Source organism: Lotus japonicus, chromosome 2 (assembly GCF_012489685.1).
Source record: "Lotus japonicus ecotype B-129 chromosome 2, LjGifu_v1.2".
Lineage (NCBI taxonomy): Eukaryota > Viridiplantae > Streptophyta > Magnoliopsida > Fabales > Fabaceae > Lotus > Lotus japonicus.
Window position 1 is genome coordinate 95475685 of NC_080042.1, and position 27707 is coordinate 95503391.

General features: G+C 36.7%; 5 protein-coding genes across 6 annotated transcripts; 2 read left to right on the plus strand and 3 right to left on the minus strand.

Moving 5' to 3' along the window:
- Nucleotides 1–2796: 2796 nt before the first annotated feature.
- LOC130741457 (uncharacterized) lies at nucleotides 2797–12631 on the plus strand. 2 transcript variants are annotated; one of them, XM_057594387.1, is made up of 14 exons: nucleotides 2797–3084; nucleotides 3187–3831; nucleotides 4143–4349; nucleotides 4456–4767; nucleotides 6264–6388; nucleotides 6548–7708; nucleotides 8779–8920; nucleotides 9033–9192; nucleotides 9735–9898; nucleotides 10605–10690; nucleotides 11048–11147; nucleotides 11310–11371; nucleotides 11691–11850; nucleotides 12291–12631. In XM_057594387.1, exons 1-14 carry the CDS (start codon nucleotides 2899–2901, stop codon nucleotides 12444–12446), a joined length of 3666 nt encoding a protein of 1221 aa, XP_057450370.1. In that variant the 5' UTR covers nucleotides 2797–2898; the 3' UTR covers nucleotides 12447–12631. The 2 variants fall into 2 exon arrangements, with proteins under 2 accessions (XP_057450370.1, XP_057450371.1); XM_057594388.1 differs by having other exon boundaries at nucleotides 3043–3084; nucleotides 3734–3831.
- Nucleotides 12632–12749: 118 nt separating this feature from the next.
- On the minus strand, nucleotides 12750–13073 carry LOC130737351 (uncharacterized). The gene has a single exon (XM_057589095.1). The coding sequence runs from the start codon at nucleotides 13071–13073 to the stop codon at nucleotides 12750–12752; it is 324 nt and encodes a 107-aa protein (XP_057445078.1).
- Nucleotides 13074–14495: 1422 nt separating this feature from the next.
- Nucleotides 14496–15918, plus strand: LOC130741459 (elicitor-responsive protein 1). Its single transcript, XM_057594391.1, has 6 exons — nucleotides 14496–14654; nucleotides 14725–14829; nucleotides 14902–15028; nucleotides 15121–15244; nucleotides 15385–15655; nucleotides 15737–15918. The coding sequence occupies exons 1-6, from the start codon at nucleotides 14621–14623 to the stop codon at nucleotides 15760–15762; spliced, it is 687 nt and encodes a 228-aa protein (XP_057450374.1). The 5' UTR covers nucleotides 14496–14620; the 3' UTR covers nucleotides 15763–15918.
- Nucleotides 15919–17835: 1917 nt separating this feature from the next.
- LOC130741458 (scopoletin glucosyltransferase-like) lies at nucleotides 17836–19677 on the minus strand. Its single transcript, XM_057594390.1, has one exon. It carries the CDS (start codon nucleotides 19544–19546, stop codon nucleotides 18071–18073), a length of 1476 nt encoding a protein of 491 aa, XP_057450373.1. The 5' UTR covers nucleotides 19547–19677; the 3' UTR covers nucleotides 17836–18070.
- A 3936-nt stretch (nucleotides 19678–23613) lies between these two features.
- LOC130741460 (wax ester synthase/diacylglycerol acyltransferase 5-like) lies at nucleotides 23614–26682 on the minus strand. The gene is made up of 6 exons (XM_057594392.1): nucleotides 25488–26682; nucleotides 24825–24897; nucleotides 24632–24699; nucleotides 24322–24537; nucleotides 24102–24239; nucleotides 23614–24018 (listed from the first exon to the last, which is right to left on the minus strand). The coding sequence occupies exons 1-6, from the start codon at nucleotides 26181–26183 to the stop codon at nucleotides 23869–23871; spliced, it is 1341 nt and encodes a 446-aa protein (XP_057450375.1). The 5' UTR covers nucleotides 26184–26682; the 3' UTR covers nucleotides 23614–23868.
- Nucleotides 26683–27707: the final 1025 nt, after the last annotated feature.

Consider the following 27707-nt stretch of genomic DNA (forward strand, 5'->3'; position numbering starts at 1 on the left):
TTCAACATAGTTGAAACCTGCGTGTGGGACCCAGTGGAGAGAGAGGGGCTGCAGATCAACACGTGGCTCCGTTTGATTGGTCCGGGCGATTTTCGTTTATCCTAATCTTTCCAACTCAATTATTTCATTCAAAAAAAAATTTTAAAAATATAATTTTTTTATCAAAATTCATGATTTTTTTTTCTCTATAAATAGAGACTTGGTTCGTTTGATTTGGACACAGAAAAAAAAAAAACCAAGTTTTCCATCATCTTATTCATCTTATTATCTTTCTATTATCCCCTTTGCTTTGAAATAAAATATATTATTGTGTGCTTAGTTTCTTTTCTTCCATTTGAAGTTAATAAAATAAAATAAATTATTGTGTATATTTTTTAAAAAAAATATTAAATTGTTAAGTGTTTTAATTTAATTTACGTTAAAAAAATATTACGTTAATTTAATTTAATTTAAAAAAATAAAAAAAATATTAAATTAAATTAAATCGATAATAGTTTATTTAATTTAATTTTTATTGAAAATTTTAATTTTATGAAATCATAAAAAGAAAAATATAAAATTAAATCAAAATATGAAATAAAAAAAGTGGTGGGGTAGGGTGTTGAATGAAAAACCATTGGAGTGGGTAAAAGTTGAATGAAGTGTTGAACAGTTGAACTGGAGAGAGAAGGTGATGTGGAGTGTTGGGAAGAGAAAAAGTGGAGTGTTGAGGGTGTTGAATGTTGAAACCATTGGAGATGGTCTTAGGAGAATTTTCTAGGTGAGGATGGGGATATGGGTAAAGCTCTATGCGACATTACTTTGGGGATATAGACAAGTATCGTACTCTTTGCCCCGTAAGGTGCTCATATTTATTTCTAAAAATAGAAAGATACACTTAATATAGAATATAAGAGCAACTCCAACGCTGGTTTCTTAACCCAGCTGGAGTTGCTAAGAAACTGTCCTTATTTTCTGGCAGCGTTGGAGCATGCCTAGTTGGCAATTTTGAGTTCTTAGCAACAGTGCAGAGTTCCTTGCGAGTTCCTTGTGCAAGGAACTCTGCTTTTTGGTTTCTTAGATTAAAAAATGATATTTTCTCTCACTTGCTTCAACGGATTTCAGAGGGAAGCCTAACAGAATGGAAGAAAATGGAAGATGAACAACAAAACAACATGAACAGAACACCAAAATAACAATTTTATTAGAAAAAATTCAAACTTTACAATAAAAACTCAAACTTTACCCTAAAAATTCAAACTTTACTCTCTGCATATTGATATTTACATAAAAAAAATTCCATCTTCAGCATGCTGTCCGATCCGGATCCGGTTGAAAGGGAGAGGATTTGGAAGGTAGAGGAGAGAGATTCAGTGAGGTACAAAAATTAAACGAAGATCCAGGTGCATCGATACCTCAGAGCCTTGCATGTATCAAATATCTCTGATCCAGGTGCTTGTTCACTCCGATTTGGTGAAAATCTGTGCTTGGGGACGTTGGGGGAGGGTTCGGTCAAGATTATGACTTTTGGAGGGGTTGGTGGCGGTAGGGGGCGGAAATGGTGGCGGTAGGGGGTTTTATGGTTGCTAACCGGGGAGGAGAGGAGAGGAAGAAGAAGAATAGGGGAAGAAGAAGAGCAGAAGAAGAAGAAAAACAGGGGAAGAAATCGAAATAGAGGAAGCAAAAGGAAGAGGAAGGAAGAACGAGAGGGAGGAGAGGAGGAGAGGAAGAGAGGAAGAAGAAGAAGTTCAGAAAGAAGACATGAACAGAAGAAGAAGGAAGAAGGAAGAAAGCGTGAGAGACTGAGAGCAGAGGAAGTGGTGAATGGAGGCTAGGTTTTCATCACCAGGTTGAGGGATTTGCTTTTATAAGTGGTGACCGGTTCATCAGGTCATCCATCCGTTGGGACCGGTTCTAGACCGGTTTGGACCGGCTGGAGCCGATTTTCAGACGATTTTAGGGTAAAAGTGACTGGTTTGGCCGGTTTTAAATATTAAAATTGAATTATTGATTTAGTGTTTTAATTTAATATTAAAATATAATTATAAATTAGATGAAAATAAATATTATAAATTAATGAGGTATTGTGGGACACGGGTGGGACCCTTGTAATAGTAAAATAAGGAACTATGCATTGGAGTAAAATTTGCTTCAGTTTCTTAAGTATGATGTGACAGTATGGTCCCACAGGAATAATGCAGAATAGTGCTTAAGAAACCAAATAAGAAACCATTGCACTGGAGTTGCTCTAAGTAGCCAACAAAAAATAGTAAGTTCTATTATGAGAAATAAAAAAATCAATTCATGAAAAATATATCTTAGTTATTAAAAAATCAATGGTAGAAAGCTCTAGTTCCTTTATTGCAACTTTTCCATTTTGAGTGTTCAACTTTCCATTTTGGTTTGCTTATTTTGTCAAATAATTACTTATTTTTTAAAAAATAATCACATATATCTATATATAAACGTGCATTTTTGTGAAAAAATCCAGAATTAAAAAAATCTAATTATTTGTTATTTTTTTCCCGATGAATACTAATTATTTTCTTAAGCTTATGAAAAAAGCAATTATAGTTGAAGGGAGAGAAATTGAATTCAAATTTATAATGTTATTATCCTTACTTGATGTGTTCTGAAAAGTGATTTTTTTTTTGTATTTTGAAAAAGCATTTTCATGGTTTTAAAATCACTTAAAATAAAATTGATATTTATTTTATTAAATTTTAGGCCCAATGTTTTCGTAATTGGGTGGCATAGGCATAGGCATAGGCATAGGCATAGGCATATATGAAGACGGGAGCGGAATTGGTGATGATTTAAAAATGTGAAAAAGTTGGCAGAGGCGCCCTTTATAGTTTATAGTCACCAAAAAGAAAAAGAAAAAGAAAAAGAAAAAGAAAAAGAAACCCTCCGAATCCGATGATGGAGCGGGGAATGGGTTGTGATGCGAAATTGGGTTCGTTGTTGGAGAATTTGAAGTTGCAGGATCCATGGCTTCCCCCAACCACATGGGAATCCATACCCTGTGAAAGTGGAGTTGGTGTTGGTGTTGGAGTACCCACCTCCACCTGTTCAAAATCGAATCAAACCCTTTCCACTCTCTCTGTAAGTCCACACATTTCCAATTCATCTAGTACTTTTTTAGTACAGCGCTATGCATTCCGATCCGAACTGACGACATGTTTATTTGAAATTTGGCCTCCTCAGGAATCAAGTTTAGTGAGGTTGGTTATGAATGCTATGCAAGGTGTCAAATCATCCCTTATTAGTATTCAAAACCTATATACTATCTTTTCTAATGATCCCGCTGACAGGACCTTCCTCCAGATTCCAAATCTCTGGAATCGAGCTTCCACCACTCATTCTTTGGCAAATTTACTTATCTCTATTGGTTGCACCGGCTCTCTTGTTTTTCTTCTCCGACAATTTGTATATTATTTCACCAACCCCCCACACAACCACAACATTTCTCAACATTTCCCTCCCTATACTCTTGTTAATCAAGCCTTTGCTGTAGCTGTCGGAAAGGTCTTGGAAGCCTACATTTCTGGATTGGACACCATTCATGCATCTATAACTTTACGCCGCTCTTCAAAACATCACGTTGGCCTCTCTGTGTCTGGATGTTTGAAGAGTGTAGTGCATTCTGAAATAACACTGCTTGAGTTTTACCTGCATACAAAAGAACTAAGGACTCAGATTCAAGCCCTTGCAAGCATATGTAACCTACAAAACTGGGTCCTTTGTTTTTCAGATACTGCTTTTGAGGATCTCATTACTAAAGCTACTTCTGAATTTTCTAACTTCAGCAGAGGAGGGGACTTGTTGACATTTTTGCATGCACAATTACAGGTCACCTCACTTGAATGCTTTATCATTTTATTCTTTGAATGTTTATCTGAACAACTTAGACTACATGTACAAATTATCTTACGTGCTTTCTAATAGGCCATTTAGATCAATGTCTTTTCTAGTGGTTTCTCTTAGGGTTTTCCTTGGTCTTTCTCTGCCTCAGTTATTCAGACTATCCTCCTTGTGATAAATGATAATTTACATACTTGTTGCAATGCAACAATTGCATTATTTCAATTACAGATACTGCGCCTTTGCATTTTGTTCCTTTTTAATATTTCTTCTAATCTGTACAGCTTTTTAAAATTTAGGTTGCTGATCCTGCTCACTGCTCTCTGCTCAAGTTTCTTTTTCTTCAATCATGTGAACCATATTGTGGGTTCATTAGGTCATGGATTTTCAAAGCAGAAATCCATGACCCATATAAAGAGTTTATTGTACAAAATGTGGAGTGTTTACCTCATCAGTCTCATTTTAAAGCTGGCAAATCTGTTGACCTCCCATTGGCAAGTATCAAGGTAATTCTTTCCTGAGCTGAACTGCTGGCAATTTTATATGTATCATGTCATTAATTTTTATTGCCTTATTATATTGATTCTCATAGTGGGGACTTCCTAACATCAGGTGCGAGATGGAGTCCTTGTTCCTGAATTTCTCAAAGACTTATTGGTTCCACTTGTTAGAGCTGGTCAGCAGCTTCAAGTACTATTGAAATTGCTTGAACTATGTATTCATGTTGCTGCTGGAGGACATAGTTCTGATGACTTTCTTCCCTGCTGGAGTGGCTTTTCAAGCAGCAGTCTGTCATATTCTTCTCCACTGACGTTCAGAAAAGATATCATAGAGACTATGGTTTTTGCAAGAGAAAGTTATTATAAAAGGATGAATGGAAAAATTGAAAGCTTTTTGAGCAGCTTAGAAATTAGATATCAGCAGGTAATCCACACTCGATAGTTTTGGTTCCTTGTACACGTATACTTCTTACTTCTATTTACTTTTCGTTATTTTGTAATGACAATAAATAATTTATTTTCAAAAGAAACGAAAGGAAGAGGGTTACAATCCAGAAATTTAACATGTTCTCTTACAAGCACCAACAAAAAACCAATGGAAGAAAAAATACAGGAAAGACATTCAATTTCTTTCAAAACCTGCAGGGAAATCCCCTGAAAACAAATACCAGTTGATCATCATAAGTAATGGAAACAATTCTCAGATTATTTTCATACCAAATGCATCACATTATCACATTAATGCTTTAAAATCATGCTAGTTCCTAGTGCAGAGATATTTCCGGCTTGTTTTGTATAAATGATCCTTAAATTTTCTGCTTTTAATATGTTAGACATTAAAAGCAATCTTGAACCTTCGCGTTTGGTTTACAGAGAATCGGTCCTTGTTATAATTTTTTTTTATGACCAACTGGTCTGTAATTCGATTCTTACTGCTGTAATTCTTTTAAGTAGAAGTTAAATTTCAACAGACATGAAAATGGGCATGTGTGTCGTTTGCACTTCAAGACTATAGGATTCTTGCATGATGGAATGTGTTGGAGATGTAATGATCATGTTCCTTCACTTAATAGCTATAGCTTAAACATTGAGGTGAGTTGGTCCTTAAAGTAATATAAGCAATTGGGACATTCACATAATATCTTAACCAAGTTTATCGAATATTTGAGCCACCACGTGGTATTTTTTATTGCTATTGATATATGGAAATGGTCAGTTCTCTAACAAGTAACATCAGACGTAGTATATCTGCATTGAAGATATCGTGTGTAGATTACATTTATATTTTTACTTTGTAATATAACTGTGTGTTTCATTAACCTCGGTGAAACCTTGATTCTTTCCATCTTGATGTTATTAGTCTAGAGCTGAAATAGAAGTTTCATTTTTTATTTTGTATATTTTATATTGTTTGTTAGTTGCAAATGCATTGTCTGAAAATTGCGGTGCCAAAAGATGTCAATGCATAGGCCATTGTGGCAGTTTTTGTGCGTGTGTTGGGTGGGTGGAGGGGGGTTGGTGGAGTTTTTCTGGTTGTTAATGATTCTTGGATTCATGCATTGGTTTTATGGTAACAATGCGCTAAAAGCATTTTTATTTTGGGTTCAGTCCTCAATAACAGATCAACATATCTTTTTTTTTTAGATAATATTTATGATTTATGATGAAAAGTTGTTATATGGATTAGGTTGTCTCACTGTGATCCCATTCCGATCGATGATTTTGTCTTATATCTGTATTTTTATCTATATTAATTTATGGAAAGACAGCCAAAGGTAAAAGGAACATAGGAAGTATAAAATTGGGTCGGTGAAGGACAATAAATAAGATGTGGAGCAGAAAGAAGATTACTCTTCCCATTCTAAGCAAGTGCTTTTTTCTTTGTTTTTTTCCTTATGCATGAAGAATCTCCTTTTACAGGCAGCTATGCATGCTTCAGGACCTTCTTTTGATAAGGGTGGAGAGACTTTAGACAAACTAGCCCAGCTTTTGTCAGAAAACAAATCCATTATCCGTCCAACAGATGATGAAGGAATTTCGAACGTGTAATCTCTTACTCCCTGTCTCCTCCCCTTCGCCTTGAAACTTGTGCGAGCATGCAGATGTGTAACTTGTTTCCTTTCATTTTCTGCTTGGCATTTCTTGTCCGCATAACTCTATTTACCTTTGTTATTGCTTCATTGATGTTTGATAGAATTTCTCAGGGGCTTTGATAATTTGGGCTCTGATGTCTCTAGTACAGTAGATGAGTTCTCTTTGCTGGAAGATATGTATGATTCATCTGAAAGTTCATCCTTAAACAGCTCTGAGGAGAAATTGGAGTCTGATCAGCTTAGTGGCTGGCCTTGTCCAATAGTTGGGCATCAAAATCATTTATCTGCTTTAAGCTTCTTGAAAAGTACTACCTTAAATAGTTCAATACAAAATTCCAGTTATCTTGAAAAGTTAGGCAGTGATTCGCATGGAATCTGTGATAAAATGAATGCCATTGATATTTTGTCGAAGTCCTCCGACGAGGGAATGATATCAGGTCTCATGTCTAATCCTCTAAATCCTGGAAATTCAAGCCTTTCATGTAAATTCAGCATTCAATATAGAGATAGCTGGATTGACAGTTGTTCAGCAATGGGTCACTTGCTGAGAAAATCATTTGATGAGGATGAAATTGTTGAACAAAAGGTGACTGAAAAGCACCAAGGATCCCTGAGATATTCTAAGCTATGCCATGGTGTTATTGCCATTCAGGATACTTTCAATAAGGAAGCCTTGAGTGAGGATCAACCTGATAGTAATGCACTTGCTTCAAGTTTGTATTCTTTACAACCACTAAAAATTGGCCATCAGTGTAATCATCCTAGCATTAATCCATTTAGTATGAACCCAATGCTGACAAGAAATGCTTTGCTCCATCCAATGGGTAAGAATGAGGAAAAGTGCAAAGCAGATAGCGAGCAAACTTGGCCTTACTTCAACTTTTCTACTGTAGAGGACCCTTGTAAGGTTTATATGAACAAGTTACCCACCAACTCTAGATGTGGACATGCATCTTCATTTCCAGAAGACAGTAGTGCGCCTACTTATGTTAATAGGAATAATGAACACGGAGAAATTGGCCATGATAAAGAGGATGGGCTGGTTGATGTTCCAAAGTATTGTTTTGATACTTCGCTGGATACGATGGATCATAAGCAGTCTATTTTAACAGTTGTATCTGGTGGGAGCAGCTGGGAAAGATTGCTGGGTAGTTTTGAGAAAACTGTGCCTTTGCATTGTGATGCTACTCAAAAACAGAATTTGTTGTCAACATTTGAGATACCACTTGACATTATAATTGAGAAGTGCTTACTGCAGGAAATCATGCTTCAGTATCCTTATCTTCGTGTTTATTTCGGTAATCTGATTGATTAGTTTATGTAGTTCTTTCCTCCATTGCTTCTATTTAAGTAATCATGCTTCAGTACCCTTATCTTCATGTTTATTTCAGTAATCTGATTGATTAGTTTATGTATTTCATTCCTCCATTGCTTCTATTTCTTTGCAAGGTATGCAGATTAAAATAGTATGAATTTATCAAGTTTCATGAATACCCATTTCAGCAATGATTTATATTATCCACAAGCTAAAAACATAAATGTAAATGTTGCTCTTTTGGACATTCAAGTGAGTTTGGAGTTCTGCATTAGTCAGTGATGAGCCAGATAAAGATAACATAAGAGAACAAACCCTTGTACCCAATGTCTTAAGGTTTGGGTTGAAGATGTAGTGTTAGGTTGACTCTTGTGGTTTGTTGCTTTCCCTTTGGTTGCAAGTCTCCTGGCTTTCAGGCTCCCCCTGTCACCCAACAGCAGTTACTCATTGATTTTATTGAATGCTTGAAACTTGTGCTTCATTATTTCTTCAACGATAACAACCAATCTTATCCCATTAAGTGGGGCTAGCTACATGGATCGATGCCATTTATAATTTCTTCTCCATATGATGTGCTTTAAGTATTGTTGTATGGACCAAGGTGCAAGTTTTGCAGGAAAGCTATCTAAGTGTGTTATGCTGAGATGGATAATGCTAATTTAATGGCTACCTTAGAGTGCGGAGTTATGACTGTTGTTAGGAAATTAATGATTCAGATTTTAACAACTTCATAGTTCTTTATATGTGTGTGTAACTGACACTGGGTATATTTTATCTCTCAATCATTGTCAACAGTCATAAATTTTCACTTTGCCCTCAAAAGTCATTACTCACTTTAGAGGAGTTAAATCATTACTTAAACTGAATTTTAATAATTTCTCAGATGATTGCTTTCAGGGTTCTATGTAATTCTTTTGTATATTTTTTCATTTTTATCTTATTCCACAATTGAAATGAGTTGAGATGCTCAATATACTACTTTTGGACAATATTCTGTACTATTGTTGCTTGTCCTTAAAGATGTCAGATACAATTATGTCAGCAAACTAACCATCAATGTGCTTGAGGAGGCATTTAAGTTGCAAGAACATCTTTTAGCACTGCGGCGGTATCATTTTATGGAGTTAGCAGATTGGGCAGATTTGTTTATCTTGTCTCTTTGGCATCATGTATTCCTTATTTCTGATTCACAATGACTTGCATAATGTTTCATAGCTGAGTTCTTCCTATAGTCTACAATACTGCATGTTTACTCATTCTTTGGTTTACTTGATATCACAGAAGTGGTCTATCACAGAAGCTAATGAGCGACTTTCAGAAATTCAAGGTCTACTTGAATTATCAATTCAGAAGTCTTCTTGTGAGCAAGACACTTATAAGGATCAGTTGTTTGTGTACATGAAAGGACACGGGAAATTGCCTCTTTCTGCATCTGCTATTGGTACATCCATTCTGCTTTTGAAAGGGGATAACCCCCACTTGGTATCCAATTTTTACTTTTCATTAAGGCCCGATATTTTGTTTTCACCACCATTGAAAGAAAGGAGAAAATCGTCATTTCAAATTAACTATGAAGTCTCCCTAAGTCTTGAAGAATTTAAAACAATTGCTAAGCCATTTATATAATTGAATAAAAGTAAATTTCTGTCGGCATGTGAGTGCCTCTTTTTTAGTAGCTAAGGGAAATGAAGGGATTGCAGGGTGAAGGGCCAGAGTTCAAATCCTGGCGAAGGAACTAATTTACTAACAATTAACAACTAACATTTGCCTATAAAAAAAACTATGCTGATATGCTCATTTCTTGTATAAATAACAATAATCACAGTGAGAATTACTAACAATTTTGGTTTTATTATTGTCTTGATTGTTGTTATTAATACTACACTACTCAGTTTCATTTTATGTTTGATAATCAGCTCACCGCCTTCTTGGTAGAACGTGAAATTATTATGTCTCTGATAAGGAATTTGTAAATAATGGCAGGGGTCCGTTCATTTGATTTCTTAGGACTGGGTTACCATGTTGATTGGCCACTCTGTATTGTCTTGACACCTCCTGCATTAAAAATATATGCTGATATATTCAGCTTTTTGATACAAGTGAAGCTTGCCATATTTTCATTGACTGATGTGTGGTGCTCATTAAAGGTGAGGTTTCTTGCAATTGTTCCCTTTTTTTCCTGCTGTTTATTATTATTCACCAGGCATTTAATTATCTTGTATTACATCAATATTCTTTCTTCAGTTTCTGTCTATGAAATACTCAAGAAGATTTTCACCAATCTTATTTTTACTGTGATAAACATCTACTTATCAAATCATTATGCCATATTCTGATTGAGTCTTTCTTTTGTAGTTAATCTGTTTTCTCTTTCTATTATGTACACCTACACACATGCATACATGGATAAATAGATATCAGATATATACCTATTCTTTTTTTTTCTATCAGCTTTTGATTTCCAAACTAAGAATAAATAACCATTTAACTAGTAAATCGTGTCCAAAGAGTTGTTGATAAGTAAGTATTTATTGATTATAACCATTTTTTCTGAACTGGGAATATTTTTATCATGAATAATATTTTGTAATTTCCCCAGGGAAAAAATAAAACTATTCTTTTTTGTTCTCTTTTACCTGCAAAGTGCTTTGTATGTCTCTGTATTTTATCTCGGATAATTTTTGTTAGAATGTTTTAGAGCCTGCAATTGTAATTTTGTTACATTCTGACATAATGTGATACCTCAATTTGCTTCTGTTGCTCAGAGTTGCATTTACATTCTGAATTTTCAAGAAAATCTAAGGATTTTTGGTTGTGTAATAATACTTATTTTCTTTAAATTTTGGTGAACAGGATATGGTGCATACAACCGGTAAGAATCTAGATTCTGAACTACAGGAGTGTGGGGCAGGGCATCTTAATATATTGATAAAGATGAGGTATATTCTGAAAGTTTGGTTTTTTATTTTCTTTTGAATGGCTGGATACATTGTGTGAATTTCATATGGTAGGCCTTCCTTTGGGATCCACTAATCATTTTCATGGATAGGAAGGACTTTGGAGGTTTAGATCATGGGGTCTGGGTGGGAACACTGCCTCTGATGACTATTAATCAATATCGGAAATCTTAGGGATTCAACAGTTTGCAATTTTTTTCCCATTAACCATGAAGGGGAATTCAATGAGCACTACTTTAGTAGTTCCTTGAATAAATTTTAAATATTGAGGACAAGCTTCTTCTATAGTATACGCATGTTTTTACTTCTAAACATCCTTTACTCTACTTTCAATGACAGGCACCAGATCAGCCATTTCGTATCTACTTTGCAGCAGTATGTAGAGTCACAATTATCTCATGTGTCATGGTGCAGGTTTCTTCATTCTCTTCAGCATAAGGTTTGACCATATTTTTCTTCTACAGTTCTACTTAATTCAGTTGTGAATTTCACTGCTGTCTAGTTTATATAGGCAAGATATGACATGTATGACTAATTGACTATGACTCTGAAATTCAATCACCTTATGAATTTTTTTTGTATATTCCTGCCATTCTTGCAGGTGAAAGATATGATGGATCTTGAGTCAGTGCACATGGAATATCTTGCTGATTCATTATGCATGTAAGTTTATTTTTCACTTATCATTTATAGGGACAGTTACTTAAAAGTCACATTAGGACAATTTTTTGGTAACAATGATCATATAAAGTAATGAATTGCATTATCAATTATGATTGCAATATTGTGAAAATCGAGATTCTAAGTGGGATCGGAGAGGGGGTGCAAGACCCTAAATCATATAGTTGTAAATCAGCTTGTAAGATTCTACTGTAAATGTTAAAATATATTTTAAAATGTACATATCCATAAAAATTAGCATAGATAGGGAAAATATCAGTAATGTGTGAAAGATAGCGTAATTCTACCGCTGTTATTGCAGATGTTTCATGTCTGATGAAACAAAGGCAGTAGGCAACATTATTGAGAGCATTTTGCAATGTGCACTGGATTTCCGTTCTTGTCTTACAGTAGGTGCTTGGGATACTAGAAGTGAACAGGGAAATTCGTTAGGCAGACTTTCCACAATCAATATATCTCAGGTAAACAACTATGCATCACGTGTATGATACACACACACCTATCCTTTATAATGTAAAATTTAATGAAAATTCAATGCATAGGTTGCTATTTGATATGTTAAAGATTTGGAGCATTTTGGCTTCTTCTTATGTATAGATTTTACAAGTAGTTATTCTTAACTGGCTTTGTTGTGAATGACAATATGCATGATGCATGCTTCCCTTTGTTCTAGGCAAACTTGTCAATGTTCTCATTAGTTGTAGGGTCGGATGCCTTCAAACTAACCTCAGCTTCGCTAAAAGGCCTTCTTGAAAGGGGAGCACATAAGATAAACGATAAAGCACATAAAAGGAAATGAAACATCATATATTCCTATCTGGAATATATTTGATATGTTCTCAAATAATTTGTTCTGATTTAGAAAACAATATATTGACCTGTTGTTTGAATTTATTTGCAGGTGCTTTCTATAAAGCAGAAGTTTGATAGAAGTTTAAAAGAATTGCACTTTTGCTATATCAGGGAACCTAAACATGGGAATCTTGGGCTCTCTCGTTTCTGGGAATTTCTCAACTATAATGAATATTATTCACATGTCAGCAATGGGATGGGGTGAGGTTATTCTTGATTAGGAAAAAAGCAAAAACAAACAAAAATACCCAATGCAATGTAACTACGACGTCATGTCATTGTCAAGATTATTCCCCATGGATTTGCTGACGGAAATCGAGTGTGTAAATATAGGAGAATCATTCGCTTACTATCTCAATGACAGTGCTACACAAATGATGGCTTGTGTAAGGTTGCACAAGGGCTTTTTGACCTGCAGTAGCAGGTTTTGCAGGTAATTCCTATTTTTCAAAAATATAAATATTTTTTTTTGATACATCGGAAAATTAACAAAGACAAAGAAAACTAACTAAAGAATGGACAACGAGTCCTTCAAGAGAAGGTACTCAACATCCGGGTCAGGAGACTCAATGACCCAAGCCCCAGAAGATCTTGCTGCTGCACCTCTCCTGGCAAGGTAGTCTGCTACAATATTGCTCTCTCGATGCACACAATTGATCCTGACGTTCCACTCTCGTGCTAGAAGCTGACGAATAGAACCAAGCACAAGAAACTCTGCATGTCTTTGAGAAGCTGCTTCATCTGTTATTATGGAGGCCAGCTCTGCACAATCAACATCACAGATCACTCGCCTAAACCCCTTCTCCCAGGCTAACTGGAGAACATCTCGCATCGCCACGGCTTCTGCTCTGAACGCACTATCTCCAGCCTCCCCGGAGTAGCAGCCCACCACCCAACGGCCAAGGGAAATTAATGTTAAATTAAAATTGGTTGTTCATCATCATCTTCCCCCAATTCCTCAGGTCCTCCTTCTCCACCCCTCCCACCCAGCCACCGTCCACCTTCTCCTCCTGTCTCCGGCAACCACTCACCTCCTCCAACCACCATAGCAACCCACCCCCACCCTCTCCCAAGAAACCCAATCGCAACCCACCCCACCTTCACCCATAAATTGATATCCAACCCCAACCCAGGAACACAAAACTGTGAAACCCAAAACATACCCAGAAATTGACTCATCTGCAATATGAGACCGAGTTGACTCATCTGTGGAGCTAGCTAGCGAGTTAGAAGAAGGTTGAGGGAGACATTGAAGAAGGGATGATGATGCTAGCGACAGTGGTGGCACAGAGATCTCGGGAAAGGGAATAACAGGGGAAAAGGAATTGGAATTGTTGCGAAATGCAGAGTGGGGGTTTATGTTTATTTAATAGTGACACTCTGCACGCATTGCAAGCTCCGTTACTTGTCTTTTGTGTGTGAAATGAAAGCAAAGAAATAAGGACAAAATAGAACAAATAGCACAAGAAATGGAAATGAGGTTTCTTTACAGAGTGTAGATCATCTGTTTGCTAAAAAAATCGAAGTAGATCTGGATCTTTTCAAATCGAGGTCAACAACACCATTGCCTTTGGAGAAACCCAGATCTCAAGTGGCCCTCTTCACCAGTGGGATGTTGGCAGTGGGGATGGGTTGTGGTTTGCTGGTGGGGGTGGTTCTGGGTTAAGATGGGTGTGGAGGTGGTGGTGGGGTGGTTGAGTGGTGGTGGTGGTGCGGTGGTGAGAAGAAGAGAGTGGTGATGGTGCTGGGGTGGTTGAGTGGAAGATGATAAGATTAAGGATTAATTAAAAATGATTAAGATATATTATGTTTTTTATTTGATTTTTTAAAAAAATCAAAAAACCCATAATTGTGGGTCAAAAAGCCTATGTGCAACCATACACAAGTTTTTACTTGTGTAGGTTAAATTTTTCCCTATTTTTTATACATTCAACCAATTAGATTTTAAAAACATTTTAATTCATTATTATGCACTAACGGTTACCGTGTAAATTATTTTTACACAATTATTTAATTAGAATTTATGTATTTGTCATGGCATAATTAAATTTAAATTTAAAAATATTTACAATTAAAAATGGAGAGAATTAATTTGAGATGTGTAAAATTCTTTACACTATGATTTATTCCTTTAAAAAAGAATAACTAGAGCGCGTACATAATTAATTAAAAATAAATATGGTGTTGACTTTTGGTAATGTAAAAACGAGTAAAATAAATACTACACGCGTAAGGAAATTGTAATATATACTATGATGGATTCATTCTCGTGTTGTGCGCGTAAGGAGAAAAGACGTTTGGATTCTGAGAAAGAAAGCTAGGGTTTGGGTTTGGGTTTGGGTTTGTGTTTGTTGAATTGAAAGATCTGGTGTGCTGAGCATGTCGATCCAGGGTCAACCTCTTGAGGTTACTGGTAAGCAACCAAATAAAAACTCACTGTTTGATTTGATTTTGAATTGAATCGCAATTCTCTGTCTGTGCAGTTGTTTCCTGCTCCAAATTGAAGGACACAGAATGGATTTCACGCCAAGATCCCTACGTCTGTGTTGAATATGGAAACACCAAGTTCCGAACCAGAACCTGCACAGGTGCGTGTTGCTTCATTTTGTTCTTGTATTGACTTTACCTGTTTTGTTGATCGTTGACCTCTTCCTTTGCAGACGGCGGAAGAAATCCCGTGTTTCAAGAGAAGTTCACCTTTCCCCTAATCGAAGGTCTTCGCGACATTAATGTCATCGTTTGGAACAGCAATACACTCTCCTTCGATGATTTCATCGGTACCGGCAAGTCAGTAACCCCACCGCACCAACCACAATCACTTTACTCTTTTCTTGATTTTATTATTTATTTTTTATTATTCTCCTCCTTGCTGGTCTCAGGATTCAATTGCACAAGGTTCTTTCTCAAGGTTATGATGACTCTACTTGGCCCCTTCAATCCAAAACTGGCAGACACGCTGGCGAAGTCAAACTCATTTTGCATTATGCAATGCCAAATCACCAGGTATGTAATTCTAATTCTAATTCTAATTCTAATTCTAATTCTACATGTACAGTACCTACATTCTTAATTGTCTTGAATTGAATATTCATCAATGAAATTAATCCATGCTTAATTACTGTTTCGCTCTTCATATATTGCAGTTGCATAACTCAAGCCATGCTCCATATGGACACACACATACTCCCTCCGTCCCTCTATATTCTGCGCCTTCCTACCCTGCACCTGCACCATCACACTCTGCACCTCCTTATAATCTTCAATCACATTACCCACCACAACCTTACCCTGCTTCATCCCCCTATCCTTCTTCACAACATCCATCTCCCTACCCACCATCCCCTTACCCTCCACCATCTTCCTATCCTCCATCGTCATACCCTCCTCAACCTTCATATCCACCACCTGCTCCTGGTAATTCATTTTTTCTACTTACTCTCTCCTAACCTCTTTTACCTCTCCTGCTTTTCTCCTTTCTAATCAGATCTTTTGCAGGAATGTACCCTCCACCGCCATACTGAAATGGATCCTCTACACCCTCCAGCAAGGAAAGCTTTGTAGATCATTTCAATTTTTCTATGTTTCTTTTATTTTTATATTACCTATGTTTAGTCATGACTATCTTTTACCCATTATAAACTTACAAGTGTGAATTATGGATTATTTCTTATTCTTAAGCCACATCTACAAACATTAAACATTGTTATCTTATCATTCTTTACCAACCAACCATTCAACTTCTCAGCATGATAAATGATCCAACTTTTAATGAGCTCAATCTTGCTCGATTGACTTCCTGGCTACCGAAGAATATAATTGACCATGTTCTTGTAAATCCTCCAAGTAGTTTAGATACTAGTGATTCTTTGGAAACTGACCTCTGATGGATTGGTTTCCATATTATCTGCTTTATTATTTCCTACCTTTGTTCAATCCCGATAATTGCAATAGACTTTACCAGAATGTTTGAAGGTGGAAAGGACCTCAAAGAGTTAAAATGTGTTTATGGAAAGTAGCAAATGGTTTTCTCCTTACCAATGAGCTTAAAGTCTCTAGGCATATGTCGAAGATGCAGTCATGCAGCTTGTCCTCTATGTCCTGATGTTAGAGAATCTCCCCTTCCATGTCCTAAGAGAGTGCCATTTTGCTACTGATATATGGCACTGCCTGCTCCCACCATGCTTGTTGAGCAGTTTTTTTTTATAAAAAGTTGGGGAGAGAGCAATGGCTGAATTCTAATCTATCTGATTGTATATTTTTTCATCTTAACACCCCTTGGTGTTTTATCTTTGGAATCACTTTGGATGTGATTTGGAAGTCTAGAGACGAGCTAATATTTGAAAATTTTGGTAGTTCTGTTACTGTTATTATTAGCAGAATTTCTAAACTACTCAATGACTTATAAAAGCTGGACGCCAAGGCGTTTCCTGATACCTACTCTGTCGGTAGCTTAGCAACCATGTTAAAATGGATTCCCCATGGGTTAGAATCTACACTGATGGATCCCTACTTCCCTTAAAGAATATGACAAACTGTTGAGGCATGCATCAGAGATCACAAAGGCAGACCTAGTGGGTTTTTATGTTAACTCGGGCAATTGCTCAGAGTTTTGCATGTTGAACTTTGGAGAACTATTCATTGTATCAAGATTGCTATTTCAACAGGGTTCACAAGATTCGTAATTACATCTAACTCAGAGGTAGCTATGAGTAGTGGCGGAGCTTGAACTAAAATTTTGGAAGGGCCGATTAATTTTTTAACACAAATTCAATATATGTATTATTATATAAAATGTGTTGTGAAGTATTAGACTGATAGCAAGAATGTTGCCCATGTTGCAACTCCTTACCCTAAGCAGGCTGGTAAGGCAGCACCACCCAACAAGCAGCCAGTGAAGCAGCAGACTCCAAAGTCAGGTGGAGAATACAGTTGCAAGCCTTGTAACGGGTCATTTAACACAGAAGATGCCTTAGGTTTGGCTTTTGACCTGAATAGTGAGCATGTGTCAATGTTTTTAGATTTCGGATGACTGAAAAAACAGTTTAGATTTTTTTTTTATAGGTCAATGTTAGTTGTTAGTTGTTAGTAAATTAGTTCCTTCGCCAGGATTCGAATTCTGGCCGTTCACCCTGCAAATCCCTTCATTCCCTTAGCTCACCAAGTGAGCTACCCTACCCTAGTTCCTTCGTCAGGATTCGAACCCTGACCCTTCACCCTGCAAATCTCTTCCTTCCCTTAGCTCACCAAGTGACCTACCCTCCCCCCACCCCCAAAAAAAAAAACAGTTTAGGTGATTTGCAAAAGCTGGACACTCAGTTTTGAGGTTATTATTCAACTTGGATTTATCAAAAAATGAAGTATTCTTTAAAAATGCTCATTCATTTATTAAACAATAAGTTCAATGGAGCAGATCTAATGGAGTCTATAATAAGCTATGAGCCATTGCAAAAAAGACCCACTTATCTATTTATTTGATATAAACAAAAGGTAGTTCAGTAAAAAAAAATCTGCATGGAAGGTATTAGAAATCTCACCAATGATTCCATTAAATAATGTTAGATATATTCGAAACTATATCATCAATATCTTAAAAATTTATAACACCAAAACGGCAAAACACTAGATTGAAAATGTTTAAATATAACACCCATACTTGTAGGAGGATGTAACATTACTCTTTTCACACTTTTCATGAAGTTGAAAAGGTAATTAACTGATCATTAGGATACTGATAAGTTGTCGACCACACATTGATGTGTAAGATTCCATTCAATTTTTATTACAAGAAAATTGGGCGTGGTTGGAATAAACATAATGGGAGTGTGATTCTTATGGCAAGGCAAACGCAGGCATGGTGGCAAAGCGAAGTTGTTGAATCAAAGCAGTCAAGTGAGAGTGAGATGATCCGTTGTCTTGCACGGCTGTCCTGGCCACCTGTGCAAGTTTGTGTGCTCTGTTTCTGAATGACTCTGCTTCTTCCTGTACCATTATACGATTGATTGCCCTCTCAACAGCGGAACTTGTTATGCTATCATCCCCCACAACTCTAGCCCATTTCTTCACACCAACTGGGACTCCAATTTCAAGGATATCAGTCACAAGTTTTTCATTGTAAAATTGCTCTGCGGACACAGGCCAAGTCACCATGGGCACCCCTGCTGACACTGCTTCTAGTGTGGAATTCCATCCGCAGTGTGTCACGAATCCCCCAACAGCTTCATGGTCCAGAATCAACACTTGTGGTGCCCAGCCCCTGATAATTACTCCCCTGCCTTCCATTCTTCTCTCAAACCCTTCCGGCAACCACTCTTGAACTTGATCGGTCCTCCTCACAACCCATATGAATTGTTGTCCGGATGCCTCAAGTCCTGTCGCTATTTCTTTCAACTGAGTTTCACTGAAGTTCGTCATACTTCCAAAGCAAACGTACACCACTGACTTGGGTTTCTGAGAGTCAAGCCACTTCAACAACACTCCTTCCTTCATTGAACCTCTCTTGGCCTTGTGCTTGTCCTCCCCACCACGACATAGAGAAACCGGGCCTATGTACCACGCTTTCCTTCCCTGCACCTCGTCGTAATAATCTGCGTAGATCTGCTCAAGTTCATAAAAGCTGTTAACAACCACTCCGAAGCTCGTGACCTCTGATTCCTTGATAGCCTTCACTATTCTTGACCTTGAGGATTCAGCTTCTTCATCGTCGCTTTTAACGTAATCAGGCAAAGCATTCCTTGTCATTGTTATCTCCTTGGCACCGGGAAGATGAGGAATCACAAAGGGCTCTGAATCAGAAGAAACAATATTCTCCTTCTTGTGAGGCTCGTAGAGGCGGATGCATTCTGCAGCACACAAGGAGAACACACCAGTGCCGTGAAAGACGATCCTTGGGATATTGAATTTAGCAGCAGAATCAGTTGCCCAAGGGAAGAAAGCACTGGCAATAAGGCAATCTGGATGTTCTTGGAGGAGGAGGTGTTCCAAGGGGCCTTGTAGCATTGTCGTTGCCTTGAGGAAGTTAGGAATCATGGCCGAGGAGGGGACTAAATCTGGATTCTCGCATCCTTCGGGCAAGCCAGCCTCTGCACACGGGAATTTGATGGTTCGGATTTGTATATTGGCATGAGTTCCTTCATCTTCTCCTCCTTCTTGTATTGTCCTAGAAATAGTAGGTGCGTTCAGGGGGGTGGTAACTATAGTTGCCCTCACCCCTCTTCTTGTAGCGAAGAGTGTGGCCATATCACTCATGGGTATCATGTGTCCATGACCCAGAAAGGGAAAGAACAATATGTGTAGTTCTTGATCCATCAACCTTAGATCAGATCAGATGTTGCACTTTCTTGCACTAACAACAAATACACACACAACACACAACGAGGAAGCTGCGCGCTTATTTAACTAAGCTCCATCCCACTAGCATACTTTCTAAGTATACTGAAGAATCCTTCAATTATTCCCAAAATTGATGCCTTTTTTATTATTATTTTAAAATACAAGAGCAATTATTTAGTTAGTCTTGGTCAAAAAACTGAACGGCTTGTCGTTTCCCCTTATGATATTATTAATTTATTAGTGTATTGTTTTTTATATTATTATCAGCACATGTTCGTAGAATTCATAAGCCCTTACGTCATGCCAAGCCTTAAAAAATAAAAATATTATTCACCTTTGGACAACAAAACCGCAAGATATAATTAATTAACACGCGGTTTTGAATTCAACTTAGTGTTTGCACTTTGGAATCCACCTGTAGTGTTCTTGTCTGAATAGTGTGATGTATTGGACTAATGTAGTGGGTAGTATTTTTCAGACTTATACTTAAATAAGTATTTGATCCCTAACCTTTACCTCTGTTTTGGTATTGGTCTCTTATCGGAGTAAACGTGGAGACAATTTCTTTTTTTTAAATTAATTAGATTTTTTTAATTTAAATAAAAAATTAAATTGACGTGGTCATGCCACATGGGTCACCGGAGCTCCGGCGTTGACCCAAAATAGTTGTGGGACTAAAACCAAGCCTTTGGTCGAAGGTTAATGACGATTATCGACATTTATTCCGATGAGGGACCAATACCAAAACATAGAGGTAAATGTTAGAGACCAAATACTTAATTGAGCCTATTTTTTATTCTTTTTACATCGGAAAGGTGTACTAATAGGTAGTATTTGAGTTTGGCTAATCTAAGAATTTATCGTGTACAGTAATGTTAGATTTTCGACCAAAATAAACATGAATTATACCGGTTTATGATCATTAGAGAAACTCCAACGCAGGTTGCTTAACCTGGTTGGAGAAAATAAGCAACGTTGCTTATTTTTTACTTCCATTGGAGCTTGATGACCTGTCGTTGCTAGTTGCCAAAAGCTAAGCAATGTTGCTTAAATAAGCAACGCTCCTTAACTTGCTGCTAGTTAAAAAAAACATTTTCTCTCTCAACCAGCAACAGAATTCTCGTTAAAAGAAGAGGGAAGCAAAAATTATTGAAGAGGCAGAAGCAACAAACACAGAAAACCCAGAAGAGGTCCCAAACAGAATTAAAAATTTCAGAAATTTATTCCAGAATAGAAGGGAGATGAGCACAAATTTAATAAATTCAAAATACAAATGGTTGAAAGTCCCAAACAGGAACAAACAAATTAAAAAAAAATTACAGAAATTTTTTATCTGGGTGAAGGAAGACATGGAGGCACTGCACAGAGGCCATTGAAGCTGTGCATGTCACCGATTTGGCCATTGAAGCTGTGCATGACACTAATTTGGACCACTAAACCTCTGATTTTGCTACCTCTGGGTTGGGAATCTCCGATCCGTGTTCTGATCTGTTCTCTGAACCACCGATCTGGGTGAAACGAAGTTGAAGGCAAGGCATGTGAGTCTGAGAATCGGAAAGGGGCGTGAGTATCAGAAACCCTCTGATCTGAGTGAAGAAGAACGCGGTTTGGGGCGTGAGTCTGAGGAAGGGAGAACCTTCGATTGAGACTGAGAGAGAGAAAGGGAAGAACGTGAGTATGAGAAAGCCTCTGATCTGAGTGAAGAGGGCGAAGGAAGGTTGAGGTTGAATGAAGACAGTGAATGGAGTTTGAGAGGAATAGAGGAGCGTGTGAATGAGTAGTGATGATGGAGTGAAACAGCTGAGTGATTTGTGGATATTTAGGTTTTAGTTTTAATTGGGGATAAAAGAATGGACATTAACCATAATGGATTTTTTTGTGAAGGGCTGAATGGATCAATGGATTTTGGCCCAAATTAAGAAAAAAAATCAGTTGATTTGTTATACTTTTATATTTGAATTTCTGATGCACCAAAAATTCAACTTTTTTAGCATGATTTAAAATCAGGTAAGTTTTTTTTTTATACATAAAATCAGGTTAATTGAAAGATTAGATAATATAATTGAAATATTATATTGTTATAAATATTTAAATTTAAATTTAAATCATGTTTAAGAGGAAATAAAAAATATAAATATGTGAGGTATAGTAGGGCCCAACTAAAAGTAAAAATAAGCAACCGTGCACTTGAGTGAATTCTGCATGGGTTGCTTATGAGTTGCTTAAATCCTATGTGGCAGTCTGGGCCCACCAGAATAGCATTTAAGCAACCCAATAAGCAACCATGCATTGGAGATGCTCTTATAATTTTTAAAGTATTTAAAAAAAAAACATTTTCCCGGTGGTTTGGGAAAGCTTAATAGACTTTCATAAAAATGTTTTATTTTACCGAGATCTAAAATCCAAGTAAACTTATTTCTACTCTTCTCATTTAGGCGCCGTAAAAAATAAGACTATGTATGTATGTCGATTAGTGATCGTGCACTTTTAAATATGTGTAAGTACTCTTATTAGTATGGACTTGTAGCATTTTTTAAAATCGTTACATCAAGTAATATTGATCCGGATAAGACAATTATGAGCGATAAAACTCACTCTAACAAATATTTAATGTATTTGCATTCACAAAAATTTAGACCTGAAACCTCAACTTAAATTAGAACAATCACATGTCAATTGATCTACGTGTTTGATAATACCTATTTATATATTATGTATTATTGTGTAACAAAATATATTTTATAAAGTGAGAAAATTATCAATACACCTATAATCCTCTGACTATATCGTCCCCTCTCCCACAAATTTACAAGTATTTGCTTTATTTACAATTTTTAAAAAACTAACCAATTGTTATGACCATAATCTTGAATTTGAGATAGCTTTGGTTTGGATGTGAAGAGGTGAGTGTTGAACTTCAGTTGTGTGACAAGTATCTTGGTGTGATGTGAAGTTTGGAGCCTTGATTAAGAAAGAGCGCGAAAAAATCTGATTGTTGGGAGTGCTTTGAAGAAAGTTAGGTTCGAGCGAAAAAAAAATTAAATAGCTAAAGGACTTCGAGAAACACTTAGAACACTAAGGTAGATTTTGTCAAGGTAAGTGAGAATTGTTCCAAGCAATTCGAAACACTTGATTCGAAATCACGTGAAGAATTTGGAGCTCAAGACCGCAACTAGAATCTCCTACTTACAAAACCCATGATCTCAAGGATCTGGAAGCTTCGCACGCCAAATTGTCCCACAACCACGTTGGAAGCAGTTACCAGAACGTTGAGGATTAAGTCTAGGTGGGTACAATGCCTGGAGGCAATGGTTTGAGGAGAGATAAGTCAAGCCATGACAAGGAACTTATATTAGACAATTTCTTTTGATTTTACTTTAATCCATATGATTAGTAGTTTATGTGAACTCAAGCATGATAAGTAGACTAATGTAATTTAGAAAAAAGGTTGGACACCAGAGCATTAACACTCTAATCACCCACACTTCGATCACACAGACATGCGGCTACACGAGTTTATGTATCAGAGTTCCATCCACATTTTTTCTTTTTTTTTCCACCGCAGTCTGATCACGAGTTGTCCCCAGACAACTTCATGGTCTTCTAACTTGTTTTTGACAAAACTTGACATTTTGAACCACGTTTCGAAAACTCAAGCCCTAGGATAACTAATAAACCATTAAATAAAAAGATCCCACACTCCAAGATTTAATCCAAGTCCTAGATTGCTCTTTGGATCCATTTGTTTGTGCAGGAAACAACAGACACAATTTCCCGCATATATATATATATATATATAACCGATCATGTGACGTGTCACCTACTAGAGGAGTAGTACCGTGGATTTTTCTCTTTTTATATAAGATGATCATTAAATTAACTACTATGTCCCTTTACAATACTTACTAAACGTAATCATAATGTAAATGATTCTTTGGTTGTGATCATATGTATCTAACTGTTCATTATAATTAATTTCAACAATCATGCCAAATTCAGTTTCAAAAAAAGGATAGCCAAATTCATACTTGGGCACTGTCATAGAAGATATAAGGCAACAAACTACTCTATTAGCATATCTGTGTCTGAAACACTAATTATTCAGCTCACCAATTAGCAAAGTGCTCTATATTACACCCTGATCAAGAGTGGATAGAAGAGTCACGAGGTGTATTTCCTCTATTATTGACTCGGATCTCCCACTGAGCCACTTTAATGAATGCATTCATATATTTGACTTTAAAAGAAAAAACTTCAACATTTGTGACCATATTGAACAAAACAAATTTCTCAAAACGCTAAATTTTGGCCGTAACCCGGTCCTTCAATTCAAGCAAAGCATCTTCAAAGCATTTGGCAAGAAACTCAGGGTCGGGGATGATGTCTTTGGCCACCTGCACTTGCATGTCTGCCCTTCCAGCATAGCTCACCATATTCAAAATCAGTGCCTACAATTAATACAACCACCCACAAATCAATCACGATTGATATGTTAGTAATGCTTAAAGCTAAGTTTAGGGGCAGTCAGTACATGAGGCAGGGCTGAATTATTTGCCCTTAAGAACGTTATAGGATTGTCTCCGATCATAATCTCCTCTTGTGGTCCAACAACATTTGAGATTGTAAAGCTTGTGTTGCAGATTATCCGGTAATTTAGAAAGCTGGCAGACTGCAATTTAAAAAATAACATTATATGTTTGCAGGGTATAAATGATATAATAGTTTTAAGGATGAATTACAGGATGCTGCACCTTTGGACCAAAAGTTGACATTATCAAATCTCCAATTCTGTATGAGAAATGAGCCTCCAAAGATTGCTTCTTTCTGTCAATCATTTTTTTGGCTCTCTTCAAATATTCTAGAGGATCTGAATTGCTGCTTCTATGATAGTATATAGGCAGTAGAATAACACCGAATTTGTTACCCCACCTTGCTACTGAATTGCTTCTCATCAAATTGGGCAAATCCTGAACAGTAACAGTAACAGCCACTTTTATCCATATTATTTACAAATTGTAAAAACACAGATAGTCAAGGAAAGTAAAATTGGGCAGAGTAGACCTGCAATCCTGACTGCTTCCTTAGGTTGACCATAGCTAATCCTGTTAGCTGAATTCCATCTCGCAGCCCTTACAGAAAACATTATTGTTTAATTAGTCATGGTTATATGTATGTCCATGACGCTTGTGGCTGTGTATGAATTATATTAGAAAGAGAAGCTGTGTGTGTATTGGTAAATCAAATGATTTTTTACCACTAGGCTCACGTAAGTCCAGGTATCTTGATATCCCAGATGATATGATTGCAAATAGAACATCATTTACGGTCTACACTAGAGAATAACAAAAATCAGCAACCACCATAACCGAAACTAGTACACAAAAATTAAATATCAATCTATGCTTGAAGTTGACAAACAGAAGCCAGCCTGTATAAATTGGAATGATTCTTCACGTTTTCTATCATATATGATATTACAGAGAAATGTGAAAAACGTGAGTCATTTGTGGAAAGTGAAAGAAACATTACAGTACTAAATAGGAAAGAGGAGGAAGTTGTGTTTCCCATGAAGGTTATCTTCAGCATATCTCTAATCATATTTTCAATCATATCTTTAGTTAATGTGGGATATTGTATTGGTGAGAATAACTGAATATATCAAAAGATGATAGGAAAATAAAAGTATTATTATACTTTCTGAATAAATTATTCACTTTGAAATTTGCAGTGCTTATCAGTTGACACTTATTTTAGTTAAAAGTTTTTATGGTCAAATCTTGTTTTAGATAATCAAATTAAATTTGGTAAAAAGAAATTAATAGGGGTTAAATTGAATTAAAAAAAAAAAAGAACTGAATGAGCATAAGTTAAGTAAAATGATTTGAATGCAGTGAAAAAGGAGAAGGGAAGGGGTTACCGCATTAGGAACAACGGCCTTGACAGTTTTCATGTCTTCCAAGGAAAAGGAAGCAGTAGCCATCTTCCTTGGCCAGAGCTCAACCCCAGCGCCTCCGGTAATGGGGGATTTGCAGTCACGAATCCAAAGACACTTGACGATAAATTGAATGGCATAGATACAGGAGAAGCAGATGGTGAGCAGGAGATCCTTGAAGCTGAAATTGGTCCTCTTGACGGAATGAGGGTTTGATATGACAGGGAGGGCGTGAGGATCTTGGACCTTTCTGCAGCCGGCGAGGAGCATCGACATCAATGAAATCCCATCCCCGAGGGAGTGGTGGATTCGAAATATGACGCACTTGTGAGCCATCAGGATATGGATTTCCCACAAGGGTTTGTCCATGCTTATGGTCGCCGTGCATAAATCGGCGAGGTAGTCATTGATGGCTGATGAATGATCGGAAAGTGGGTCATGAATGACGGTGAGGTGGTTGTCAATGTGAATTTGGGTAGGGCGCCAGTGCTCAACTCCTCGATGATCACGGACCATGAGACTGGTGAACCTTGGGTGTTTGAGCATGACTGAGTCACTGATTTGAGATTTGACTGAGTCAATATCGATAGGGTTCTTGAGACCTAAAACGCAGTGGATTATTTGGTTCATTTCTGGCTGCAAGAACAGCCTTCCCGCGGGGGTTAGAGGTTCATCCCCCATTCTGCTATGCCTATGCGAGAGAAGAATCAGATAGATTCTGCTATATTCAAATTCAACCCTCCCTCTGAGTGGCGGAGGCACAGGGGTGACTTCCCCCCTGCTTAGTCACCCCTGGCTTTTGGGAATTTCTCAGCAGAGAAAGTCACCCCTGTACAAGGATGCCTTCTGATTGTTTCTTCTTGGACGCCATGGAAGCTGGAGTTTCTGGGATGATGGACTAGGGTTTCTGGGAAGGGTTGGAATTCAGGGAAGGAGAGAAGTGTTTTCCAGGGAAGGGAAGGCAATAGAAGGGCTCATGAACTAGCTGCTACAGCTTCTGCGACTAAAAAAAAACTTACCTTGGCTGATATGCTTTTTCGTTTTTTCAGTTTTGAAGACAAACTGCTCCCAGATCAATTTCTTTTGCTTGTTGAAGAAAGCTTTTGTACCGAGTATCTAGTGGGTGCATTCATTATTGTTATTTTCTTTACTTTTCTCAATGTTTTACCTACAATTCTACAAAGAGCTGGCAGGCACTATTTCATTAATTCATTTTCTTATTCTTGGCCTTGTAGCTTCAGCTTTTTTTTTATCCTTGTTTGTATGAGTTTGTGGGCCTTTAGCATTTTTAATGAAACGCTTCATTAATTGATAAAAAAAAAAATAATTCAAACTTAACTCCAACAAGGCAAAGAGAAAGAACCCAAGAATTTTGCTAAACTGATACTCCCTCCGGTCCTATTTATAAGCATGAAAAAGAAGAAAAATCTTGATCCTTTTTATAAGAACCAAATGAAAGTTTGAGCTATATTAATTAATTTTTTCCAATGATGCTCTTATTAATTCTAACTTGTAAAATGTGTCTCATTAATTATTCTCTTTCTTTTCCACTTTCCAACACTAATAACAAAGGGTAATTTTGAAAATTCATTTTAATTTAAGACAAATTTAATGCATTTTATCTAGTTTAACTACATTTCTTAAACTATGTGAATTTTTTTTTTTGTTGCTTATAAATAGGACCGGAGGGAGTATAACATTTAGAACCTTTTTATTTTCTCTCTTGCTCTTCCCTTTCTCACATATGGCTTTTTTTATGGATATTCAAATTTTCATGAGTTCAAACTCGAATATTGGTTCATTTTTGTTTTTTTTTTTACTTAATTACTCTGATTATATGAGATTGAATTTGTGGTGCTTGTGTTTTACTTTGAAAAAAAGTGACAAAATTATGCACACCAAGTGTTTGTAAAAAGTCCCCTTTAAGATTTAGCCTTCAATAAAGGAATTTGGAATTTTCATACAAATTATACTTCTTTAGATCCTAGTCTCCCCTTATGAAATTTCTGCCTCCGCCCCTGCTACTAGAGGAGTAGTACTGTGGATTTTTCTCTTTTTATATAAGGTAATCATTAAATTAACTACTATGTCCCTTTACAATATTTACTAAACGTAATCATAATGTAAATGATTCTTTGGTTGTGATCATATGTATCTAACTGTTCATTATAATTAATTTCAACAATCATGCCAAATTCAGTTTCA

Bases quoted from the DNA above. Each gene is read 5' to 3' on its own strand.
- LOC130741457 (XM_057594387.1), top strand. From the start codon at position 2,899: ATGATGGAGCGGGGAATGGGTTGTGATGCGAAATTGGGTTCGTTGTTG. The intron at 8,921-9,032 runs GTATTCCTTATT...TTGATATCACAG, and splicing joins TCTTGTCTCTTTGGCATCAT to AAGTGGTCTATCACAGAAGC. The intron at 11,372-11,690 runs GTAAGTTTATTT...CTGTTATTGCAG, and splicing joins CTTGCTGATTCATTATGCAT to ATGTTTCATGTCTGATGAAA.
- LOC130737351 (XM_057589095.1), bottom strand. From the start codon at position 13,073: ATGCGAGATGTTCTCCAGTTAGCCTGGGAGAAGGGGTTTAGGCGAGTG.
- LOC130741459 (XM_057594391.1), top strand. From the start codon at position 14,621: ATGTCGATCCAGGGTCAACCTCTTGAGGTTACTG. The intron at 14,655-14,724 runs GTAAGCAACCAA...CTGTCTGTGCAG, and splicing joins TCAACCTCTTGAGGTTACTG to TTGTTTCCTGCTCCAAATTG. The intron at 15,029-15,120 runs GTCAGTAACCCC...TGCTGGTCTCAG, and splicing joins GATTTCATCGGTACCGGCAA to GATTCAATTGCACAAGGTTC.
- LOC130741458 (XM_057594390.1), bottom strand. From the start codon at position 19,546: ATGGATCAAGAACTACACATATTGTTCTTTCCCTTTCTGGGTCATGGA.
- LOC130741460 (XM_057594392.1), bottom strand. From the start codon at position 26,183: ATGGGGGATGAACCTCTAACCCCCGCGGGAAGGCTGTTCTTGCAGCCA. The intron at 24,898-25,487 runs GTAACCCCTTCC...TCTCTAGTGTAG, and splicing joins AGGCCGTTGTTCCTAATGCG to ACCGTAAATGATGTTCTATT. The intron at 24,240-24,321 runs GTGCAGCATCCT...TTTAAATTGCAG, and splicing joins TGTCAACTTTTGGTCCAAAG to TCTGCCAGCTTTCTAAATTA.